Source organism: Polyodon spathula, chromosome 1 (genome assembly GCF_017654505.1).
Source record: "Polyodon spathula isolate WHYD16114869_AA chromosome 1, ASM1765450v1, whole genome shotgun sequence".
Classification (NCBI taxonomy): Eukaryota; Metazoa; Chordata; class Actinopteri; order Acipenseriformes; family Polyodontidae; genus Polyodon; species Polyodon spathula.
In genome coordinates this window covers 42455423-42476397 of record NC_054534.1, presented here as the reverse complement: position 1 = coordinate 42476397, position 20975 = coordinate 42455423, and the positions used below count along the sequence as shown (strand labels likewise).

The following is a 20975-nucleotide window of genomic DNA, read 5'->3' as shown; positions in this document are numbered from 1 at the left end:
AATGTATTAATTTTGAGTTTATGTTTTTTATTTCAGCATGGGCTTGTAAAATAACTATCTTCTTAAATATGTACAAACTTAAAAAGTAAAGCATTCAATAACACATTTCATTTCAGTTATGGTCATGGCTCCCATTTTCCCCATAATGCCGTTCCACAGGCTCTTGCATTTTTGTTTTAATGTGGAAGACTAATAGAAAATAGCATCTCTTCACTATAGCTCCCAATAATAGCAGTGATTATTAATCCTGGGTCTTTCAAAATTCTGTAGAACAGTGGTAAAGTGACATAATATTAGGTTATTATTCCTGAAATATAAATATAACCATTACCAAATGTGTATTTACCTCCTAAAGACCCGAATCCTTAATATTGCATGCCAAAGCTGTTCTTTGAGCCTGTGACGCAGTCATGATCAAAAGTACAGCGCTCACAGATCTCAAAGTCATTTTTCCTTCAAGCCTGCTGCAATCATGGATGAAGTGACCTTGAAGGTTAATGATTGCATTTCTATTTCAGGGAACCAGGTTATTACATAACCTCACATTCCCTTTAAAGTACAAAATGTAACCATTACGGAATGGGTGAGTGTACCAAAGCATTCATACGGAATGGGTGAGTGTACCAAAGCATTCATATGGGCAGAACAACCGGAATGCTTCAAGGCTAAGCCAAAAGGCTGCCTTGTGCGTAAATATTCGAAACTCCAGTAACAAGTAGCTAGGGTGAAAAAATTGACAGAGAATTTCACCTCTGTGTCTGTGTTGTAAGGATCGACTGAGAAGCAGCAGTTAAAACCATGGTGAAGGTACGGGAAGGTACGGGGAGTAGCCCACACTGCTGCACTGACAGATGCACCCTGGAATAAAGCCCAGGAAGTTGGAAGGCTCCTGGTGGAATAGGCAGTGAGGCATAAAATAGTTTGGACTGCCTCCAGCTTTTCATCCTGTCAACATAACACGCCAGGTCCTGAACTGGGCACAGTGTATGGAGCTGTCGCTCCCTGTCAGACTGGAACGAGGTGGATGGAAAGCCTCCAGTTCTACAGACTGGTTGACATGGAATGCTGAGATGTCTTTGGCAAAAAGGCAGGATTGGTGCGGAGTGTGTCCTGGTCACTGTAACAATTAAGCAGGCTTTCGTAATACAGAATGCTTGCATCTCACTCACCCACTTTGCAGAGGTGACAAAAAGCAAGAAAGCCGCTTTAACCCTTTACTGCCAGAGCAATTTAAAATCAGTAGTATATGATTGATGACCTTTCATATCATATCTTGGCCATCCAATCACCAATCTTGCTTTTTCTTTTGCGTGGACCATAGCCATGACTAGGGGTCATGTCTCCATATAATTGGTTTAGGGCTAGGATGGGTGGAACATATAATATTATAATTATGAGGATGTGTCACAGACACTGCCATTTTAGCTGAGTTTACTGCAGATTCATAAAGACATTCATCCATTTCAAACGTCTGTGTTTAGGTCCAAGAGTGCTGATCTACTCATTGAAAGCTAAGTACTTGGACTAACTAGCCGTCTTGTTAAAGTGTTAAACTTTTTTTTTGTGTGTGTGTGCATGCAGGGCAGGACTAACTTTGGATAGATAGGGAGAAGACTAACTATTGTACCAGCATCTGATCTTTTTTTTTTCTTTTTTTTTTTAATTATATAAGTTCCTTTTATAACAATATTTTTTCCTCTGGAGGTGGACGGAGAGAAAACCAAACACCTGCATCTGACCCCTAACTAGCTCACAGGTATTTTTTTCTTTTCTTTTTTCTTATTTATTTATTTTTTTAAATTATGACGTTACACATTTCTTTTTTTTTCCTTTTTTGAAAATGTTTCTCCTCAGGAGATGGAAGGAGGCAAAACTAAATACCTGTAACTGATGCCTAACTAGCTGTCAGGTCATTTGAGATTATTATTTATTATTCAATTATTATTATTTTATTATTATTATTATTATTATTATTTAAGGAATAATAATAAATAATTAATATTATGATAATATTATAATTATTATATTACTTATTTTTTTGTTTTCTTTGTTTCTGTGTGTGCGTTGTGTGTAAAGGATGGAGAGTCATTATTACGGTGTGTGTGTAAAGGATGGAGAGTCATTATTTAGCTGTATTTATTATTATTATTATTATTATTTGTTTACTTTTTCTTTGTTTCTCTGTGTGCATGTGTGTGTGTGTGTGTGTGTGTGTGTGTGTGTGTGAGACAGTAACAGAGAACGAATGAATCCAAGTCAACAATTTCCTTCCTGACTTGTGAGGGCACTGTATAACAGGAACAGTGTGCCCCAAACTAGATGGTTTGGCAATTCTTTCCTTGGTCAGTCGGAAGCTGGCCATCCAGGAAGGGGGCGGATCAACTATACCAGAAGTCATGGCCTTACTGCAGTAGGCGATGTGTCAGTCACGGATTGGAGGATACGTGATTGGCTGCGCCATCGAAAGAGTGCATGGTCGAGGGTATTTAGGGGAAGTGACCAAGCTATCTGTTCCTTTGTTATGGTTGCGAAAGAACTGCTGAAGGAGAGTAAAAAGTGCTGTGAATGTTTAGTGTTTGTTTGTCGATTCTAATTGCACTTGTTTGTTCTTGTTAGATGGCTAATACGATCAGCAGCTGTCACTTAAGGCCAGCATCAAACCCGGACAACACTTCAGCACTGTGCACGAATAAATTGTATTTCATCACCCGCACATTTATTTATTTATTTCAATGTTTTCTTTGTTTCTGTGTGTGTGTGTGTGTGTGTGTGTGTGTGTAGACCAGGAGATAAATTGAAACAAAAAACAGTTTCAGCATCTGATGCAGTCCCTGAAGAGGAGGGCCCTGAAGGAGGAGATTGGGATCCTCTTAATAAAGGACCATGAGGGCATGGACACCATTGAGGAGGACCTCCTTGATGAGGTTCTGCTGCTGCTTCTGGAGGATGAGGATGAGCTGGAGGAACCCCAGCCCAGCAATTCAACTGCAGGGTAAGTACAAAACCTGATAATACACTACTCATCTAACTAAAGTGCTTTCCTGTGTAGAGTTTATATGCAGGTTTTTCTCTTTCCTTCAATTTTTACTTTACAGACGTACAAGAGCCTGGGACATACTTCTTACTAATTACTTGCTTTTTGGTCATTAGCCTCTCTAAATCGTCACTGCATGCTTCACTCTGTACCATATCTGTCTTCTGCTCCCTTAATTTCAGGGAAAACCTGTGTCGGCAGCTAGCAGGCATAAATATAGATGATAACATTACACTTTACAATTCGGCAGTACTAATCTTTAAACCCCTCAACATCTTGGGTGTTCTTCTTATTACCTATAAGGCCTTACATGGTCTTGGAGTTTCTTATCTTCAAGATATGCTGACCCCACATGTCGCTGGTCGTTCCCTGAGATTGGAAAATGCTAATCTTCCCTTAAATTTGTTTGAAATCTGTCGGAGCCAGGGCATTAAGTTATAATGCCCCTCATCTTTGGAACTTGCTCCTGAGTCATATCAGGAATGCTAGTGCAACTGAATCTTTTAAATCCTGTTTGAAAACATATTTGGGTCTGTTTATTTGTACCTGGATTATAGATTAGACTATATATTTATTTTGTAAAAGGCCCAGCTAGCATGAAGTATGCTATATAAGTGAAATTTGTATTGTACTGACATTGTATTAGTATTATTAGTCATAGTATTATCATCAATAAAACAACCCAGCATTAAAAAAAAAAAAAAAAAAAAAAAAAAAAAAAAAAAAAAAACTGTTGTCCTATTTCTGGATTAATATTGTTGCCCACTGTTTACAGTTTGATATTTTTTTTTACAAAGAATTACACAGAAAAATGCCAGCATTTGCTATTAAATTGTTTGAACCAACTGCTAAATCACAATGGAGGAGGAGGGCGAGGAGCCCTGTACATTTATTTGTTTATTTATTTTTTGAAATGGGTCTCCCCCTCCGCCCCTGTGTTTCATTTGTAATATTTGTGCTTTATGATTTGTTAGTAAATATGTACTTAAATATGACGCCATAGCCATGTTTTTTTTTATTTAAACGTGTTCTGGTAGAGGCGAGGTTGGCAGCTTGTCCGGAAAAAACTTCATGCAGAAGGTGGCCATCTCCTGAATTAATTGATAAATTTGTTACTTAATCGGGAGATAGTTACCTGCATATAATCCTGCAGCGCTCTCAGCTCCTGGTGGGAGTACAAAGGAGAGTACAGGAGAGTGAGAGGTGAAACAAAACAAAAAAAATAGAATAGGAACAGTGACAGCAATCTGCCCAGCCTGACCTATTTGGTTTTGTGTTTGTGTTTTTATTTAGTACTTTTATTTTACTCTGTGTTTTTTTTTTTTGTTAAAATATTTTATTTTTGTATTTAAATAAACGGCCCATGTCGCGTCACCACCAAGCCATTCCTGTGATGGTGTGTATGGGGGTTAAAATTAGGTTTTATAAAAAAAAAATATATATAATGTTTAGCTCCTCATTACTTGAAATATTTTTGTATAAAAAGAGTTTTCCCTTCCTGTTGCCATTTACTGCTTGTTGCTTGTACATGCAGCCGTGACATAGCAGACCGCCCACTGACTTTCCCGTGCCGCATTCAAGGTCTGCAGGAACAGTGGTCTGCGACGTCTGCGAACGCCCAGTGTGAATGCCCCTTCAAAATTGCGCATGCGTACAGGTGGAAAATGTGGACATGATAGATTTTGTGTTTTTTTTTTTTTCATTTTGAGCTGCTAAACAAAGATACCCCCAGCTGAAAACCCCTGTCTTATGTAATAGGATGCCGTCCAAACTGATAAAGCTGAAGAGGGTATTCAGTTGCAGTGGTCACATCCTTGTCCCCTATCGTTCCAGACCTAGCCCAAAAAATGTTAATATTTTGGTGTTTCTCCACAGTAATTTGAAATAAAAAACAGCATTATTTTACTGAGCCTGTGTGAGCTGGACTGAACACTGCTTCCAGTTAGGTAGTGCCTGATAGAACTGTAGTACCAGTGTGTTTTATTTGTTTTAAAACTTTCTAACTTTCTTGTTAAAAAATGAATTGAGTATATTTCTTTAAATAGCCATTTAAAAACACATTAGAAAAAAAGACATTATACCGTGGTCCGACGATAAAATATACCATGGTTTTGACGGTTACCATACCCATAGTCCCGGTAATGTGTAGACTGTCAGAATTAATATACCAAAAACATTTTTGACATGTAAATATACTTAAAAAAAAAAAAAAGTACCTGTAATGGGAGTCAAATTTTACTAATGAGAAGAACATTCTGTATAAAACAAGTGATGCAACCTTTTATTTTTACATCTCATATCACTGCCTCACATCAGCTGTGACAGAAAGAGACACTTATTGCAAAGCACATACTTCCCCGGCACAATTCTGATTCCTGCTTTCAAATCCTGGGAAAACTGTGCAGCTCCTACATGCTCCAAGTTGTTGTCTATATAACTTGGAAAGAGGTCGAAATTAGCAGTTTTAAAAAATATTATTTATTATTATACATTTTCCCCAAAAAATCTGGGAGATGTGGCTTATATGAAAAAATATAATACATTCCACAACAAAGTACAACGTATCTTTGGAAACAGCTATTTAATGCCTTTCTGTAGATATATTTTGTTAACATTTCTGATTTAAGCGCTAAAACACAAAGTGGTCACATGCATGCCCATATATGGTCTTTCTGCTTAGGCAGCAAAGGGTTAAATGATAAAAATGTCAGCTCATCATCTGAATGCAGGGGCTTAAATGGAGGACCAGATTTTGACTTGAAACTGAGCTCAGGATCAGCGCTGATCCTTTTGCTAGTACAACCCAGCACGTTGTCAGAATATACTTGCTTACTGCACTTCAAGTCTGAGCCAAGGACACCTGCAGTTCAACCTACTGACTTTATACTAAGGAAATCTTTTTAATATTGATTGAAAACTGATCTGAATGCTTACGTATGGTGCCGGGTCAAGATATCTTTTTTAGCTTTGTAATATGTACGTTGTTTTCTTTTTCTAAACAGGCCAAATACTGTTTGTGCAATCATATAATGGCAAGAAGCCACACAATCATATACCTTTTGTTAAGAACCCTGTTCTTTGGCTCCAGACACTAAACATTTACCGCTGTCAACTACACTGTAAACCCCAAAGTCATTCTAAATAAATTAAATCAAGTTGCATTTTAAGCTAGTTGAACATTCAAATTTACTTTAGTTGTTCAAACGTAAATAGTTTAAGTAGAATCAGGGGACTAGATTCTCATCAGCCCTTGCGGGACTTGCACAATGTATTTTTTTAATTGTTTGTTGTTTATTGTGTTGTTGTTTTGTGCATGTGTGGTTGCACAAGTGTGTTGTGTCTGCTTGTCTGTTGTGCCTCCGACTGCTCCATTACATGTGTTCTCTTTGTGTTGTGTGTGGCCACCCCCGTTCGGTGGTCAGTCTGCGGATGTGACCTCCCTCCCTTCTCTCTGTCTACAGCCTTGCATCTGCCTGGTTCCAGCACTTGTAAATGCTGACATTAGTGCACAAGCAGAAGTGCTGCACTGGCAGCTAATAAAATTGCTTGTTGTCTTGACTATGAAAAAGTAAATCTAGCTCAAGTGGATTAAGTTACATGAATATACATGTCATGAGTTTAGTCAGCTCCAGAGAAAGTTGTCATAACAAAAACTAAATGATTAGCTAAACTTAATTATATTAAGGCAATGACTTTATTCCATTTGTTTTTAGTAAACTTGACTTATCAGTTTTTACTGTGTACTTGCTGTATTGGTAAATAATATGATCTGTAATATTTAAACTGATAAAAGCAGATGATCAATAGAAACAGTGAAGAAAAGAAATAATTCTGTTCATTTTTACCTCCCCATTCAAGTTCATTGCCATGTCCTGTGTAATCCAGAGAATCAGCCTCATCAGGTGTGTCCAAGTCATCTACATTTATGTCAAGGTCATCTGGGGTATCCAGGTTATCATCAGATAAAATGGATCCCTCGCTCTGGTCCAGAGACAAGTTGATTTCAGGAGCTGAAAGTTTTTTCCTCTGTGGGTGGGCTCCATTTAGGTCCAGGGAATTGGGAGGTTCTGCTATTAATCAAGAAAGATACAATTGGTTAATCCACACAGATGGAAAAAATATTGGATGTGTAATCACGATAAGTTACAAAACACAGTGTTGACAGATTATAGACTTGCTACAGATTTCATTTTTGTATTATTCTTTAGAAAACAAAAAACATTGAGCATATTAAGATTTACAAAATACAATGTGGATATATTACATTGTTGACAATGTTCTAGGAACATTCAGCTAAAGGGATTGAAACTATTCTTCTGTCCAGTGTAGTATAAGAACGTTCTGAAATTTTTATTTCAACGCTTGGTACCATTTTTACTGCAGTTATTTATTATTTCAGTTATTTGTATATGTAAACATAAAATAAGTAAAATCAACACAATTTGATCCCCAAATCCCCAATTATAGAATGTACTTGATTTAATAAAGGTTATTGAATTGAAAGGCCTGTGTCAAAGGGTAGTTATCTTTAAAGAGCAGCTAATTCAAAAAGATTTTAATTTTTTTTTTGTATTGCTCATGCTAAAATGATGTCTCAAAATTGCTGCAAACTCTTATCAATTAATATTTAAATCTTCTTGCAAACAGCATGGTTATTTATAGAATAATGTCCTAGTAATGTTCTCACCTGGTCTATTGTCAGCTCCATCGGGACCTAGCATGTCCTCTTCAAAAGAAACGTCCATTCCCACATCCTCTGGTAGTGATCTGTCGAGGAAGGATATGACACCAGGTCATTTGTGTCAATAGTGGCCATCAGTTCATTCTCTGTTAGCCTGATTGTTTAGGCTTTTGAGTAGCAACTAGGCTATCCACTCCTGCTTAAAATATTATTTTAACTGAAAGTGAGTATTTTCAATTTGAATAAAAAGGGTTTCTGTTCAAAGAAAATAAAACAAGAATTGTTGTTTCAGGCACTGCATTTCAGGTAATCTTCTTGTACTCTGTTTAATTGCGCATTAACTTGAGTCAGTAATCCTACAACAATTTCACGGGGGTGATCAGTGAGACAATTAATCTCCAAACTGCTAATCCCCCTCAAGTGCGTGTGTACTCTAGTTCACTGTTTCTCAACCACTGCCGCATCGCGGGCTGCTTCTAAGTGGGTCGCAAAGCCCAGTTTCCCAAAATAATTAATATTACTGTTTCAGCATTTTTCCACATCTAAACATTAACACTTTTTTTTTAACCTTATGTAATCTGACTCCGGTAACCCAAAATAGTGTGCTTTCAAAATTATGAGTAATGTCAAATATTTACACTGAGAACAAGGCAGCCGGCAAGTATGCCGAGTGCAAGAAAGTAAGTACTTTGCAACGGTCAAGACTCGAGGAACGCTGGGATCTGGAAAACTAAAAGCAGTAAAAAGCTAAAAGTGTATGGAATAGTTAAGAAATAAAGTTAAATTAAGTGTAACTAAAACAAAATAAAAGTAATTACAATTAATTAGATTAGTGAATTTAAAAAAAAAACAGACAAACAAACAAACAAAAAAACTGATAGTTTATTTAAACGTGTTGGGCCTGACCAAGAAGCTGAATCACCATCTAATTCAGTGACAGGGCCAGCAGAAACCGAAGGCATAGCGAAAAAGAAAATAAAAAGCGGTGGGCCTAAACGTAAATACAACAAATCGTATCTTCAGTTGGGCTTCACTTATATCGGTTTCGAAACTGAACCCAAACCGCAGTGTGTCATTTGCTGTGAGGTGCCTGCCAATGAAAGCATGAAACCGTTAAAATTCAAGAAGCATCAATAAACGCTACACCTGGGTGACAAGGGTAAGCCTTTGGCCTTTGAAAGGAAATTGAAGCAAATACAAACACAAAAAAAATATGTTTAGCTGCACTTCTCCTGTATCTCAGAGTTCTTTGAAAGCCTCCTTTCTAGTTTCGTAGCATAGAGCTAAATGTAAGAAAGCTCACACGATAGTCGAAGAGTTGATATTACTAGCTGCTTTGGCTATGTGTCCTGAAATGTTCTGAGAATTTGCTACAATTTGACGAGTATTTTCCTCCCGATCCTACATCAAACATTGAGTGGATTCAACACCCACTTACTACGGAGATCGAGAGTCTTAATCTGCCTAGTGACTGAAAACAAGCTCACAGAACTTTCTTTGAAGAGGAAATGTGTGGAGGTTTCTGTGTCGCAATTTTGGATCCTGGTTAAATTGGTGATCCTAGTGAATATTCCACTATTGCACTGATAGTGCACTATTGGTGAACTGGTGATCCTGGTAAATATTCCACTATTGCACTGATAGTGCACTATTGGTGAACTGGTGATCCTGGTGAATATTCCACTATTGCACTGATAGTGCACTATTGCACTGAAAAGCCATCAAGCATTTGCTGGCAATTACAACAACATATTTAGTTGAAAGGAGATTTTCCATCACAGTAGCAATCAAAACGAAATACAGAAACAAGCTTCATATGGGCGGTGACCTCAGAGTTAGCCTCTCAACCATAACACCTCATTGGAGAAACCTTACAATGGGCAAACGGCAAAGGTCACACATTAAGTTAGTTTTTTTTGACCAAAGCACAAAAAGATGGCCTGCATCTTAAATTCGAGTACAGTATAGTGATGCATGTATTAAAATCGCCAACAAAAGATGTGTCTGCCCGAGCACACAAACAGCACTGTGACTGACTGGCAGCAGAAGGGTTCCGTAGTAGTTATCTTCTCCTCGATGTAAACATAACAAGCTTTCGCTCAGCGCCCGCCTGTGTAGCCATGGCCGTGGTGCAGTAGCCTCCAACTGGAGCTGCTGCGTCAATCAAGCATAGGCTCCCCGGGCACGCCCCCCAGCCAATCAGGACCTCCCAATCAGCTCAGCCCTGGGCAAGACTTCCTGTTTACCACAGCAGCAGCGTTTCGTTATTAGGCTCAGTTCTAATCAGACCCCGTATTTTTCTACTTGCCAAGCAATACCACAGTTCACCAAAACGGAGAAAAACAGGAGTGAGAAATCAAAACTGAAAATGAGATGCACAGCAAACTGTAGTACTCTGTGTGACAGCAGATGGCTGCAAACTGCCTCCATACTTTGTTTTCTTATATGAGTAAATGCATCTTTGTAAATGTGTCTTTATTTGATTTTGATTTTTTTTTTTGCCTCGAGTTGAGGGTGGGAAATTCTAAGGAATATGGTAATACTTTATAGTACTTATAGTATCTGTAAAATGTACTGCTCTGTTTATTTATTTATAATATCCACATAACATTAAGTATTTTACTTGCGTGTCTTTTTTAAATATTTTTTTGGCTTTGTTTTTACTGGGTGCTTCAGTACAAAAATATGAAAGTGGGTCTCCAAAAAAAAAAAAAAAAAGGTTTAGAACCACTGCTTTAGTTCATAACACAAGTGCCACTAATAGAATGTAAAGTTGAAAAAGCTAAAGAAGTATGATTAATTATCACTGTGTACTGTAATATTTAGATAAGAAGTCATTACGTGACTTCACAGTTGACAAACCCCAAGACTGATTAATGGTGTATGACTAAACAGAGAAATTATTTTGCAAGCTTTGTAATTGCAATCCTGTTTTAATAATAGTTTTCTAGTTGCTTGTTAAATGACTTACACTTAGACATACTAAACATACTGGAAGCAATACAGGATTATGATACAGGATAGGATCACATCATTTTATGGTGACCATCACTAACTTGTAGTCTATTTGGTTCCACATCATTACAGCTTGAGAGAAAAATCGTTGTCAGTGTATCAGGGCAAAACCTGGGCACAAACAGGGGACCAAGCATACAACAAGCAAGTGTCTTAACCACTATGCAAAAGAGCCAGACTCACCTGCAGTGGTTGTTATATATATTTTAGATCTCATCACACCCACAGGGGCCAGAATCCATAGCACACAACACAATGATCTAAAAGTGGCCGATATAAAACACTAAACACTATAAACACAAGAAAGAGGTGAGCAAAAGATCAGGTTTATGATTTTTAGGGAGCTACAGTGGAAGCATGTGTCTGGTACCTTAGCATGAAGATTTAATGAATGTGCACTTTAGGCCAGTGTTTAAAAAATGTTGGCTTGAGAACCGCTTTAATTGTCTCCAAACACAAAACACACCAAAATCAACACAATCAGTATATCCACTGGCTATTGATACTGAACAGTAAAATAAAAATAACCATAAAATGCAGTTTAATTTTTAAACAAAATGAAAATAATAACAGTAATGAAACTGTGTGTATTCCCATTGCAGAACACATCAGTATACACTATCCTTCAGTCAGCCTAGGTCAAAACTGCAGTATACTGTAATACAGTTTAACACAAAACCACCAGGTCTCGGTACAAATCAATAATCATGCAGTATACAACGTATTGTGCTCTTGATATTTCTAGAAATCAAACTTGCAAGCCAGAATAATAGTAGCTGTAGTACATAAGAGGCTAATCTTACCCGAGACAAGTAGCTGTGGTGATGAGTAATGCCATGGCAAATCAATGCAATTTCTGAAGCGATGATCCTTTTTTACGGCACTATCGATTGTGTGCCGAGAAAAAGAGACAAAATGAGTCAAAATGTACTCAAATTTGGGTTTTTCAATGTTACTAATGGCTACCGCTAAATAAGGAATCAATATTATACATTCATGCACGCATGTACACTGAGTATACAAAACATTAGGAACACCTGCTTTTTCCATGAAATAGACTGACGAGGTGAATCCAGGTGAAATCTATGATCCATAATTGATGTAACCTGTTAAATCCACTTCAATCAGTGTAGATGAAGTGGAGACAGGTTAAAGAAGGATTTATAAGCCTTGACACAACTGAGACATGGATTGTGTATGTGTGCCATTCAGATGGTAAATGGGCAAGACAAAAGATTTAGGTGCCTTTGAACAGGGTATGGTAGTAGGTGCCAGGCGCGCCAGTTTGAGTGTGTCAAGAAATGCAACGCTGCTGGGTTTTTCACGCTCCACAGTGTCCCGTGTGTATCAAGGATGGTCCACCACCCAAAGGACATCCAGCCAACGGCAGGCCAGTGGTCGAAAACGGCTCATTGATCAAAGAGGCCAAAGAAGGCTGACACTCATTGTGCAGAGCAAGAGACAGGCTACAGTTAGTCAACTGATAGTCCAGTACAACATTGGTGCCGAAAGACCCATAAATTAATGCACAACTTGTCGTACCTTAACACGAATGGGGTATGGCAGCCGACGATCTAACAGAGTTCCACTTCTTTCAGCAAAACACAAGAAACTGCGATTGCAGTGGGCTAAGGAACAAAAACACTGGAAACCGGAGGATTGGAGTTCATGCCCTGACGAATTGAGGTTGTTCTGAGGGCACAAAGGGGTGCAACTCAATGTTATGAAGGTGTTCCTAATATTTTGTACACTCAGTGTGTGTGTGTGTGTGTGTGTGTGTGTGTATATGTATATGTATGTATATATATATATATATATATATATATATATATATATATATATATATATATATATATATATATATATATACACACACACACACACAGTACCATGAAAAAGTATTTGCCCTCTGTCTGATTGTCTGCATTTTTGCATATTTTTGGCACTGAATGTTATCAGATCTTCAATAAAAATCTAATATTAGATAAAAGGGACCCTGAGTGAACAAATAACAGAAAATGTTGATACTTATTTCATATATTTATTAAAGAAAGTTATGCAACACCCAATGCCCCTGTGTGAAAAAAGTAATCACTCCCTTAGACTCAATAACTGGCTACGCCACCTTTAGCAGCAATAACTGCAACCAAATGCCTCCTGTAGTAATTGATCAGTCTCTGACAGCGTTGTGGAGGAATTTTGGTCCACTTTTTCGTGCAGAACTGCTTCAACTCAGTGATATTTGTGGGTTTTCGAGCATAAACTGCTCGTTTCAGGTCCTGCCACAATATCTCAATGGGGTTCAGGTCTGGACTTTCACTAGGCCATTCCAAAACTTTAAATTTCTTGTTCTTCAACCATTCTGATGTAGACTTGCTTGCGTGTTTTGGATCATTGTCTTGTTGCATGACCCAGCTGAGCTTCAGCTTCAGCTCACGGATGGATGGCCTGACATTCTCCTGTAGAATTCTCTGATACAGAGCAGAATTCATGGTTCCTTCAATGATGGCAAGTCATCCAGGTCCTGATGCAGCAAAGCATCCGCAAATCATGACATTACCACCACCATTCTTGACCGTTGGTATGAGGGTCTTACTGTGGAATGCAGTGTTTGGTTTTCGCCAGGCATGACACTTTTAACTCATCTGTCCATAGAACTTTGTTCCAGAACTCTTGAGGATCATCCAGGTGCTTTCTGGCAAACTTGAGACAAGCAGTCATGTTCTTCTTAGTGAGCAGTGGTTTCCGCCTTGCTACTCTGCCATGAATCTCATTTGTGCCCAGTGTCTTTCTGATGGTGGAGTCATGAACACTGACCTTAGCCAAGGCTAGAGAGGCCTGCAGATCCCTGGATGTTGTTATAGGGTTCTTTGTGACTTCCTGGACAATTTTACACCTTGCTCTTGGAGAGATTTTGGCAGGACGGCCACTCCTGGGAAGATTTACTACTGTCCCAAACTTTCTCCATTTGGACAATATGGCTCTGACTGTGGTTTGGTGGAGCCCTAGATCCTTAGAAATGGCTTTTTAACCCTCCAGAGTGATAGGCATCAACAGCTTTTTTCCAGAGGTCTTCAGGAATTTATTTTGATCGTGGCATGATGTGCCTCTAAAACTGTGTGCTGACAACTTCACTCTGATGGTAAGGGCCAAAGTTAGTCAGATTTATATTGGGCAGGGCTGGCCCAAATCAGGCCTGATTGTTAACCAAAGTATTCAAACAGCTTACCCTAATTATCCCTTTAATTGGGTTGAGTTAACTAGGGGGGGCAATAACTTTTTCACACCTGAAGATTGCATGTTTGATTACCTTGCACACCAAACAAATGAAAGAAGCACAAAACTTTGGTGTCATTTCTTCTCTGAGACTCCCTCTATATACTACTACAACTGACAAAAAGATCAGACCAAATTCAATGTGAAAAATGTGCAAAAATGCAGAACATGAGACAGAGGAAAATATTTTTTCACAGCACTGTTTATAGTTTAATTACCACTATATATTGTAAGTAAACCATATTTTATTGGAAAGGTTATGCATTTAATCACACACAGATCACTGTAATATAGCATTATTCAAATGCTGGGGACACAGTAAAATGCACAGATCAGTACTAAACAGTACATTTCTAATAGTGGAAATACTTTAAGCAACTAATGTAACGGGGAATTTTGGCCGGTATTAAATTCACAGATTTGCTACCTTGGTAGATTTTGACAGTTTTTGAATCACTAGCAAGTTGTGACAGAGAGCAAATTAATCCTAGTCAACAATCTCCCTCCCAACCAGTGATGGCACTGTATAACAGGAACAGTGTGTGCACTGCAAACCACTCATTCACACATGTTCACAAAGAAAAATACCACAGTTTTGTATTTATACTTTTAATTTAAAAAACATTCGAATACATGTTTACTTAATAAAATGTGTCTGCTAAAACAGTATCTCATTTACAGTAACTATTTATAGCATCTACAATGTCACTGCAGCAACTTGGATAAGAACAAAGTAGGCCCTCTAAAAATGAGTTACAATATATATATATATATATCATTATTATATGATCCTTATATTTTAAGATACCAGGCATTTTCTAACTGTCAGTTTTAAAACTTAGCTATGGCTCACTAACACAACACATTGAAATGATTGCAGTATCATTTAGTAATTGTTGGAGAATATTGATATGTGTGAAAACTTTAACAATAAAACCAACATTAAAATGCTTTAAATTTAAAACTGGTTAACAGACTAGCAAGCACTGGTAAAATCAGCCTTTTTATAACATGCAGAACTAATTTTAGAGACTTTGCGATAACTGCACAGTTGGTGTCTTAATAGTAGTATCTTACAAGTATCGACAATAACAATCAAAAGCACATTTGCACTATTGTTACAGACTTTCTAACAAGTCTGGCAAAAACCATTTTGGCTGCTACTTAATTAACCGCTTGTAAAAAAAAACAAAAAATTAAAATAACAAAACTGCTTAACCTAAAAAGGAACAGTCCTACAGGTACCACAGTAGCAGGAGCAGTTTACACAGCCTCAGAGTTTCTGATCACATCATAAATTCAAGATTTCCTGAATCCACTGATGGAAATGTCCCGTCTGCTTTTAAATTTTTAAGCAAATTGGCTTCATCACTCTCTGCGATTCTCATATTCAACGACATTCAACACATTCTTTCCCTTGTCCAGTGCACGCTTCTTTAACCTGTGCTGCATACCATCAGTTTGTCAGAAGGCGGGATTGTACACTCTGTCACACTATGATTGGTGAAAATATTATTGGCGATCCAATCCAAACCGCCAATAAAGCCAAAATAAATTCCACTCCAAAATGTCCCGTTATACAATGTCAAAGAAAATATTAAAGGAAGGTTGGTGTTTCTCATGCGTTTCACTTAAAATTGGACATTAGGCCATCCGAGTTTGTTAATTCCTGCCACCCAGAATGCAAATTCCTGGACTGTCTGGGTCAAACCAGGACAGGTGGCAACCCTATTAGAGGCTGAGCATGTGATTAAAGGAGTAAGGAATACTGTATCTTGAGCTACTGATTGGGGAGACTGATAAGTGACAAAGGGGTAGTCGTTGCCTGAACCTCACTAAGGCTACCAACAAAAAATAATCCTTGAACTTCTATACATTTGTTAATTGACCAGACCTGCTGCAGCTGCATGTGGTCTTCCATGTTTCTCATGTGTGGACAGGGATCTAAACAAAGTTCGGCATAAAATATACCCTTTGTACACTTTGCTCTCTAAATTACTTGTTTTGTTTCAAGAAAAGACTGGCCTTTATGTAGGATTCTAAGAAAAATAAGTCAAATTACCCTCTGAGAGAAACAAGAAATACACATCTCAAGGGAGTTTCAGGGGCTTTAGTCAGATTATCCCAATATGATGAATATTTCTTTATTAATGTTAAAAAACAAAACAAAAAAACACCAAGATAACTAAGCAAATGTACCTAACACCATTATGCTAAAAAACAAATAATTCCCTACAGTAGTAGTAGCCAGAGCCAGCTATTTAAATGCTGCGATGCGTCAATGCAAAAATCCTGTTTTTTTTTTTTTTTTTGGACTAAATTAAATCAGCTGCACTTCATTTCCCAGAATGCCATATCTATCCAAAGGGACAACATAGAACAAATATATATATATATATATATATATATATATATATAAACAATCACTTTAAAGGAGCTACAGAGTTCAGTGGCTGGGAGTGGAGTAATGGTGCACCAGTCAACCATATCAAGAGCTCTGCATAACACTGGCCTGTATATGGGAGGGTGGCAAGAAAGAAGCCGTTACTCAAAAAGTACCATCTGAAAGCACGTCTGGAGTTTGCCAGAAAGCATGAGTGACCCAGCTGCGATGTGGGAAAAGGTTTTGTGGTCAGATGAGACCAAGATAGAGCTTTTTGGCCAAAACTCAAAGCGCTATGTGTGGTGCAAACCTAACACTGCCCACGCCTGAAGACACACTATCCCTACAGTGAAGTATGGTGGTGGCAGCATCATGCTGTGGGGATGCTTCTCATCAGCAGGGACTGGGCATCTTGTTACAATTGAAGGAATAATGGAGCAAAATACAGGAAAATACTGCAAGAGAATCTGCTTCAGTCCGCTAAAAAACTGAAGCTTGGGAGGAAATTCACCTTTCAGCAGGACAATGATCCCAAGCACAAGGCCAAAGCAACACTGGAGTGGCTCAAGAACAAAAAGGTGAATGTCCTACAGTGGCCCAGTCAAAGTCCTGATCTCAATCCCATTGAGAACCTGTGGCACTATTTGAAAATTGTGGTCCACAAGCATCGTCCAACCAACCTGAACAACCTGGAGCAAATCTGCCAAGAAGAATGGGCCAAAATCACTCCAACACCATGTGCAAAGCTGGTACATACTTACCCCAAAAGACTTAAAGCTGTTATTGCAGCGAAAGGTGGCTCTACCAAATATTAATGTTGCTTATGCAAGCAAGATATTTCAGTTTTTTTTTTTTTTTAAATATTTCCCAACATAAAACAAATGTCACCTTACAATAATTGATTTTGAGTTTAAGTGTTTTAAAATAAAATATCAAACAGAACAATATTTCAGTGTACCATTTGTAAGAGAGAGAGAGAGAGAGAGAGAGAGAGAGAGAGAGAGAGAGACACACACACACTACTGTAAAACAGTTGCACAGCACACCCAGGTACTTTATAAAGATGTATGCCCAGGTTTGAACTATACTTAGGTATAGCACAAATTATATATTTACATATACAATTTATATTAAGTGTAAGTAAACCACTTTTGCATAACTTTGAACTAGAACGGGACAGTTATTAAACCCACGGATTATAAATAAGCAATACACCCTGCTGTATTGCTTCATTAACATTATTGTTCTTGTTTACTGCTGTTAGCCATCAGGCACCAGATTATACAATTAAACCTTCACTGCACCTGGATTATAGCTGTTTGTCTGATTATTGATCACCTGCACACTGTTAACCACTTTGCCACAAGGTCACACCGGTGTATAAGTCGCCCCCCCCTTTTTAGGACACCCTAAAAGTACCTATAAAATAGACTTACAAAGGTTTTTACACTACATACAAAAAATTAAACAGCAGATGAGAGCAGGATATTTATTAATTTGCTCTGCTTACTCTCATGTGCACACACATTTTAACAACGCTTTTTTAAAAAATGTTATTTATTTATTTTTTATTATTATTAGGGAACGTTTATCCGAATAGACTGTTCAACTTATGCTAAAATTTTACCAAATCGTACAGTGCAGTACAACAAATACTTCAATTCAATGTAAGCGTTGCATTTTTGGTATTTTACAAGCTTTAGCGTGTGGCATCCTTTGGCGAAACACTGTGTTTCAGTAGTAATCTGAAACAAACCAGTTTCTAATCAGATAATGCCCTCTAGCGGTTAACAAACCACCACTATGCATTGCCTATAGTTTTACCGCTGAGATAATGTGTCATATTTCGACATTTCGAATACCTTTGTATATCACTGTATTGTATACCACTATATTGCCGTCCTATTCCAAAAACCTTGTTTTTCTTGGGTTTCCGCAGGCAAAAAATAATATTATGAAAGCCAATCAGCAAAAGGCGGGATACTTTAGACATACAGTAATCAAAACAGCACAATGCATGACTTCTGCACCTCTTTTCAGAAAGTAATAAGGACAATAATTACTAGGAACTATTGTCATTTATTTAATTTTTAATTGAAGCACAATTACACAATTAATTGATTTCAGACCAAACTGAAACCCCCACACACAGGCTCCATGAAACATATTGCAATATCTCTTATGCAATGGCAATAGTAGCACTCTAGTAATATTTGTTCTTTTTGCTTGTGACTATTACTATTACATGCAAATACTCTGCATTCAAATACAGGTGTTTTCTCCTGCTTCCGGAATAATGTTTGGATTTTATTTCAGACACTGCTGGAATTAAATTAACCATCCAAGCCCGGATAGAGGGAGGATAAATCAAGGTCAGCACTACAATTTTCCCTTTCTGGGAAATCCGTAATCCTTAACAATTTTGATTTGCAGCAACATATAGCACACTTTTTTCTCTTTTTTAATATCTTCAAAACCTATCCCGTATCAAAATATTCTGTTATTATATTCTGTTATTTTCACATTTTCATGATTAAAATTAATCCATGATTCAAAAGCAAGTCTAGCTGCGGTACAATAGGCACCAACATAAAATTAACACAGCTGTCTGATTTTTAACAATGAGAAATTAATCTTTGCATTCTGCCAGAAAAAAAAGCAGCTCAAATCGAACAAATGCATTTGCACTTTCCTCCATGAAAAGACCTTAATTAGGCACAACCAAGTTATGCAAATGCTGAACAGGCAGACTTACCACTTTTAAGACTAAAGAAGGCCTTTTCCTGTTAGTGCATGTGATGCTTTTGTGTACTTTCAGCCTCCCCTGATGAAGCAGCTCAACAGAAACTCAGCTCCTCCACCATCTTGTAGTCACGTGACTCCTGCTGCATCTAAATAAGGACGATCACCTGCCTCCAGACAGCCCTTGTACTAGAAGGCTGCACGGCTGTTTGCTTTGCCTGTGTTGATGAACAGGCTCCTGAATGGCTGATGTACAATGCCCTGGAGGCCTCAGTTATGCTCCTGAAACAGCCTCATAATCACACACTCACTGCTGATGGAGAGAGATTACTCAGTTCAGCTTTTGTTAAAAACAGCCTGACAAGAGAAGGCTGGGAACTGTGCTTGGTAGCCCAGGCGGAAAGGGAGAAATTAGCAATGCAAAACCAAATAAGCTCCAGATAAACTAGAATAACTGAGTACTGAAAAGTCTTCTGTTTCTAAATAAAGTGACCATTAAGAGTTTAAACTTTAATGAGCTATTGAAAACAAAAGAATCTCTAAATTGCTACTTATTGTACTCATGCAGTTTGTTTTTGCTTTACAAATTAACATTTGCATTGATGTGTTGCAATAAAAACTTTAGTCCCGTAATACTCCAGATAACTGTGCTAAAAATAACTTTTAGAATGTAATGTCAGTATTTCAAAAATTTGGCAAACATGTCCAATTACCAAAACTGTATCATGCAAGCTGCTTTACTGGTTACATTATAATCACTGCTCCAAAACTTACAGTAAACTTCTATGTAAAGTAAAATTTAAAAGACACTCAACCTTCTATGTACATGTGGGTTCATATTGTAATGTAATGCACATATTAAATAATGATGTGATACCTTACGTTTGCTTCCTCGGAAACACATAGGGCTTGACCAACAAAGAGCCTTGATTAGACTTAAGCATGCACCCTGGCCATGGTAAGGGAGATACTCAATTGTCCAGGTTAAAAAATAATCTATCTATGCACATAAGAGGGTCAAATGAATACGCAGTTTAGCTAATGATCTACCTAATGAAGGTGTATTAAAAATTGCATTTTTTTTACTAAACAGTGACTTGGCTAATAATGTTACAACAGTCCTACAAGTTTGTATCCTTGTAACTAACTTGGCAGAACTACACTGAAATTGATAGTTTGGCAAACTTGATTACACTACCTATAAAAATCACCTCTGTGCATGTGTTAACCTAAACTGTGAAAACTATTTAAATACACCCTATACAATAATTTATTATAATAAGTTAAATAACCTTTGGTGATATGAAATGAAACGGAGTATCATGATTACAGGAAGGGTGTGTTATCATTCTAGAAATCGTTCACCCATAAGGTACGATAATCTAAAAACAACACCTGGAAATCATTTGTGACATATTAGCAGAGGTTTCTGTAATGTGACTTAAAAATAAAAAAAATAAAAACAATTGGAATATTTTCATTTATTATGTTAGAGTTAAATATTTATATTCTTTATCAGTTCACAGCTTTGTTCATAAAATACAGGCTTTGTAAAAGGCAATTTACCTTGTATTTTTCAAAACTGTCAGTGGCTTTGATATTTAATGTTACACTTTAATGTTACACATAGCTGTCTTTTGAATGTGTGCTGGATTTGCATCTTGTCAAAATACTCCTTTATAATATTATTTCCATTTACAAAAAAATTATAATTGTGTAATTTACTCGTTATAGAAAGTGCTTCTTTTGGTTAATTTACATGAGTGTTTACTTTTTCTTATGACATTTCTGTCTCGTGAAATAAACGTGAACATGTTTTGCATTTACATGTAAAGCCTCTCATT

General features: G+C 37.4%; 1 protein-coding gene and 1 long non-coding RNA gene across 12 annotated transcripts in view; one reads left to right on the top strand and one right to left on the bottom strand.

Moving 5' to 3' along the window:
• LOC121318871 (protein prune homolog 2-like) overlaps positions 1-20975 on the bottom strand; it is a 67306-nt gene that overhangs the window by 16841 nt on the left and 29490 nt on the right. For 6 of the 11 annotated variants that reach the window (XM_041256017.1, XM_041256054.1, XM_041256044.1 and 3 more), the window contains 3 exons: positions 7722-7801; positions 6880-7104; positions 4170-4199 (listed from right to left, as the gene is read on the bottom strand). In XM_041256017.1, coding sequence (XP_041111951.1) covers positions 4170-4199; positions 6880-7104; positions 7722-7801 — 335 coding nt within the window. Of the gene's footprint in view, positions 1-4169; positions 4200-6879; positions 7105-7721; positions 7802-19144; positions 19271-20975 lie in introns of those variants that run through there. The other 5 variants (XM_041256027.1, XM_041256107.1, XM_041256036.1 and 2 more) reach the window with 3 other exon arrangements.
• Positions 3-19293, top strand: LOC121318913. Its single transcript, XR_005950637.1, has 4 exons — positions 3-1756; positions 2782-2992; positions 18706-18761; positions 19208-19293. It is a non-coding gene; the product is annotated as an uncharacterized LOC121318913 (long non-coding RNA).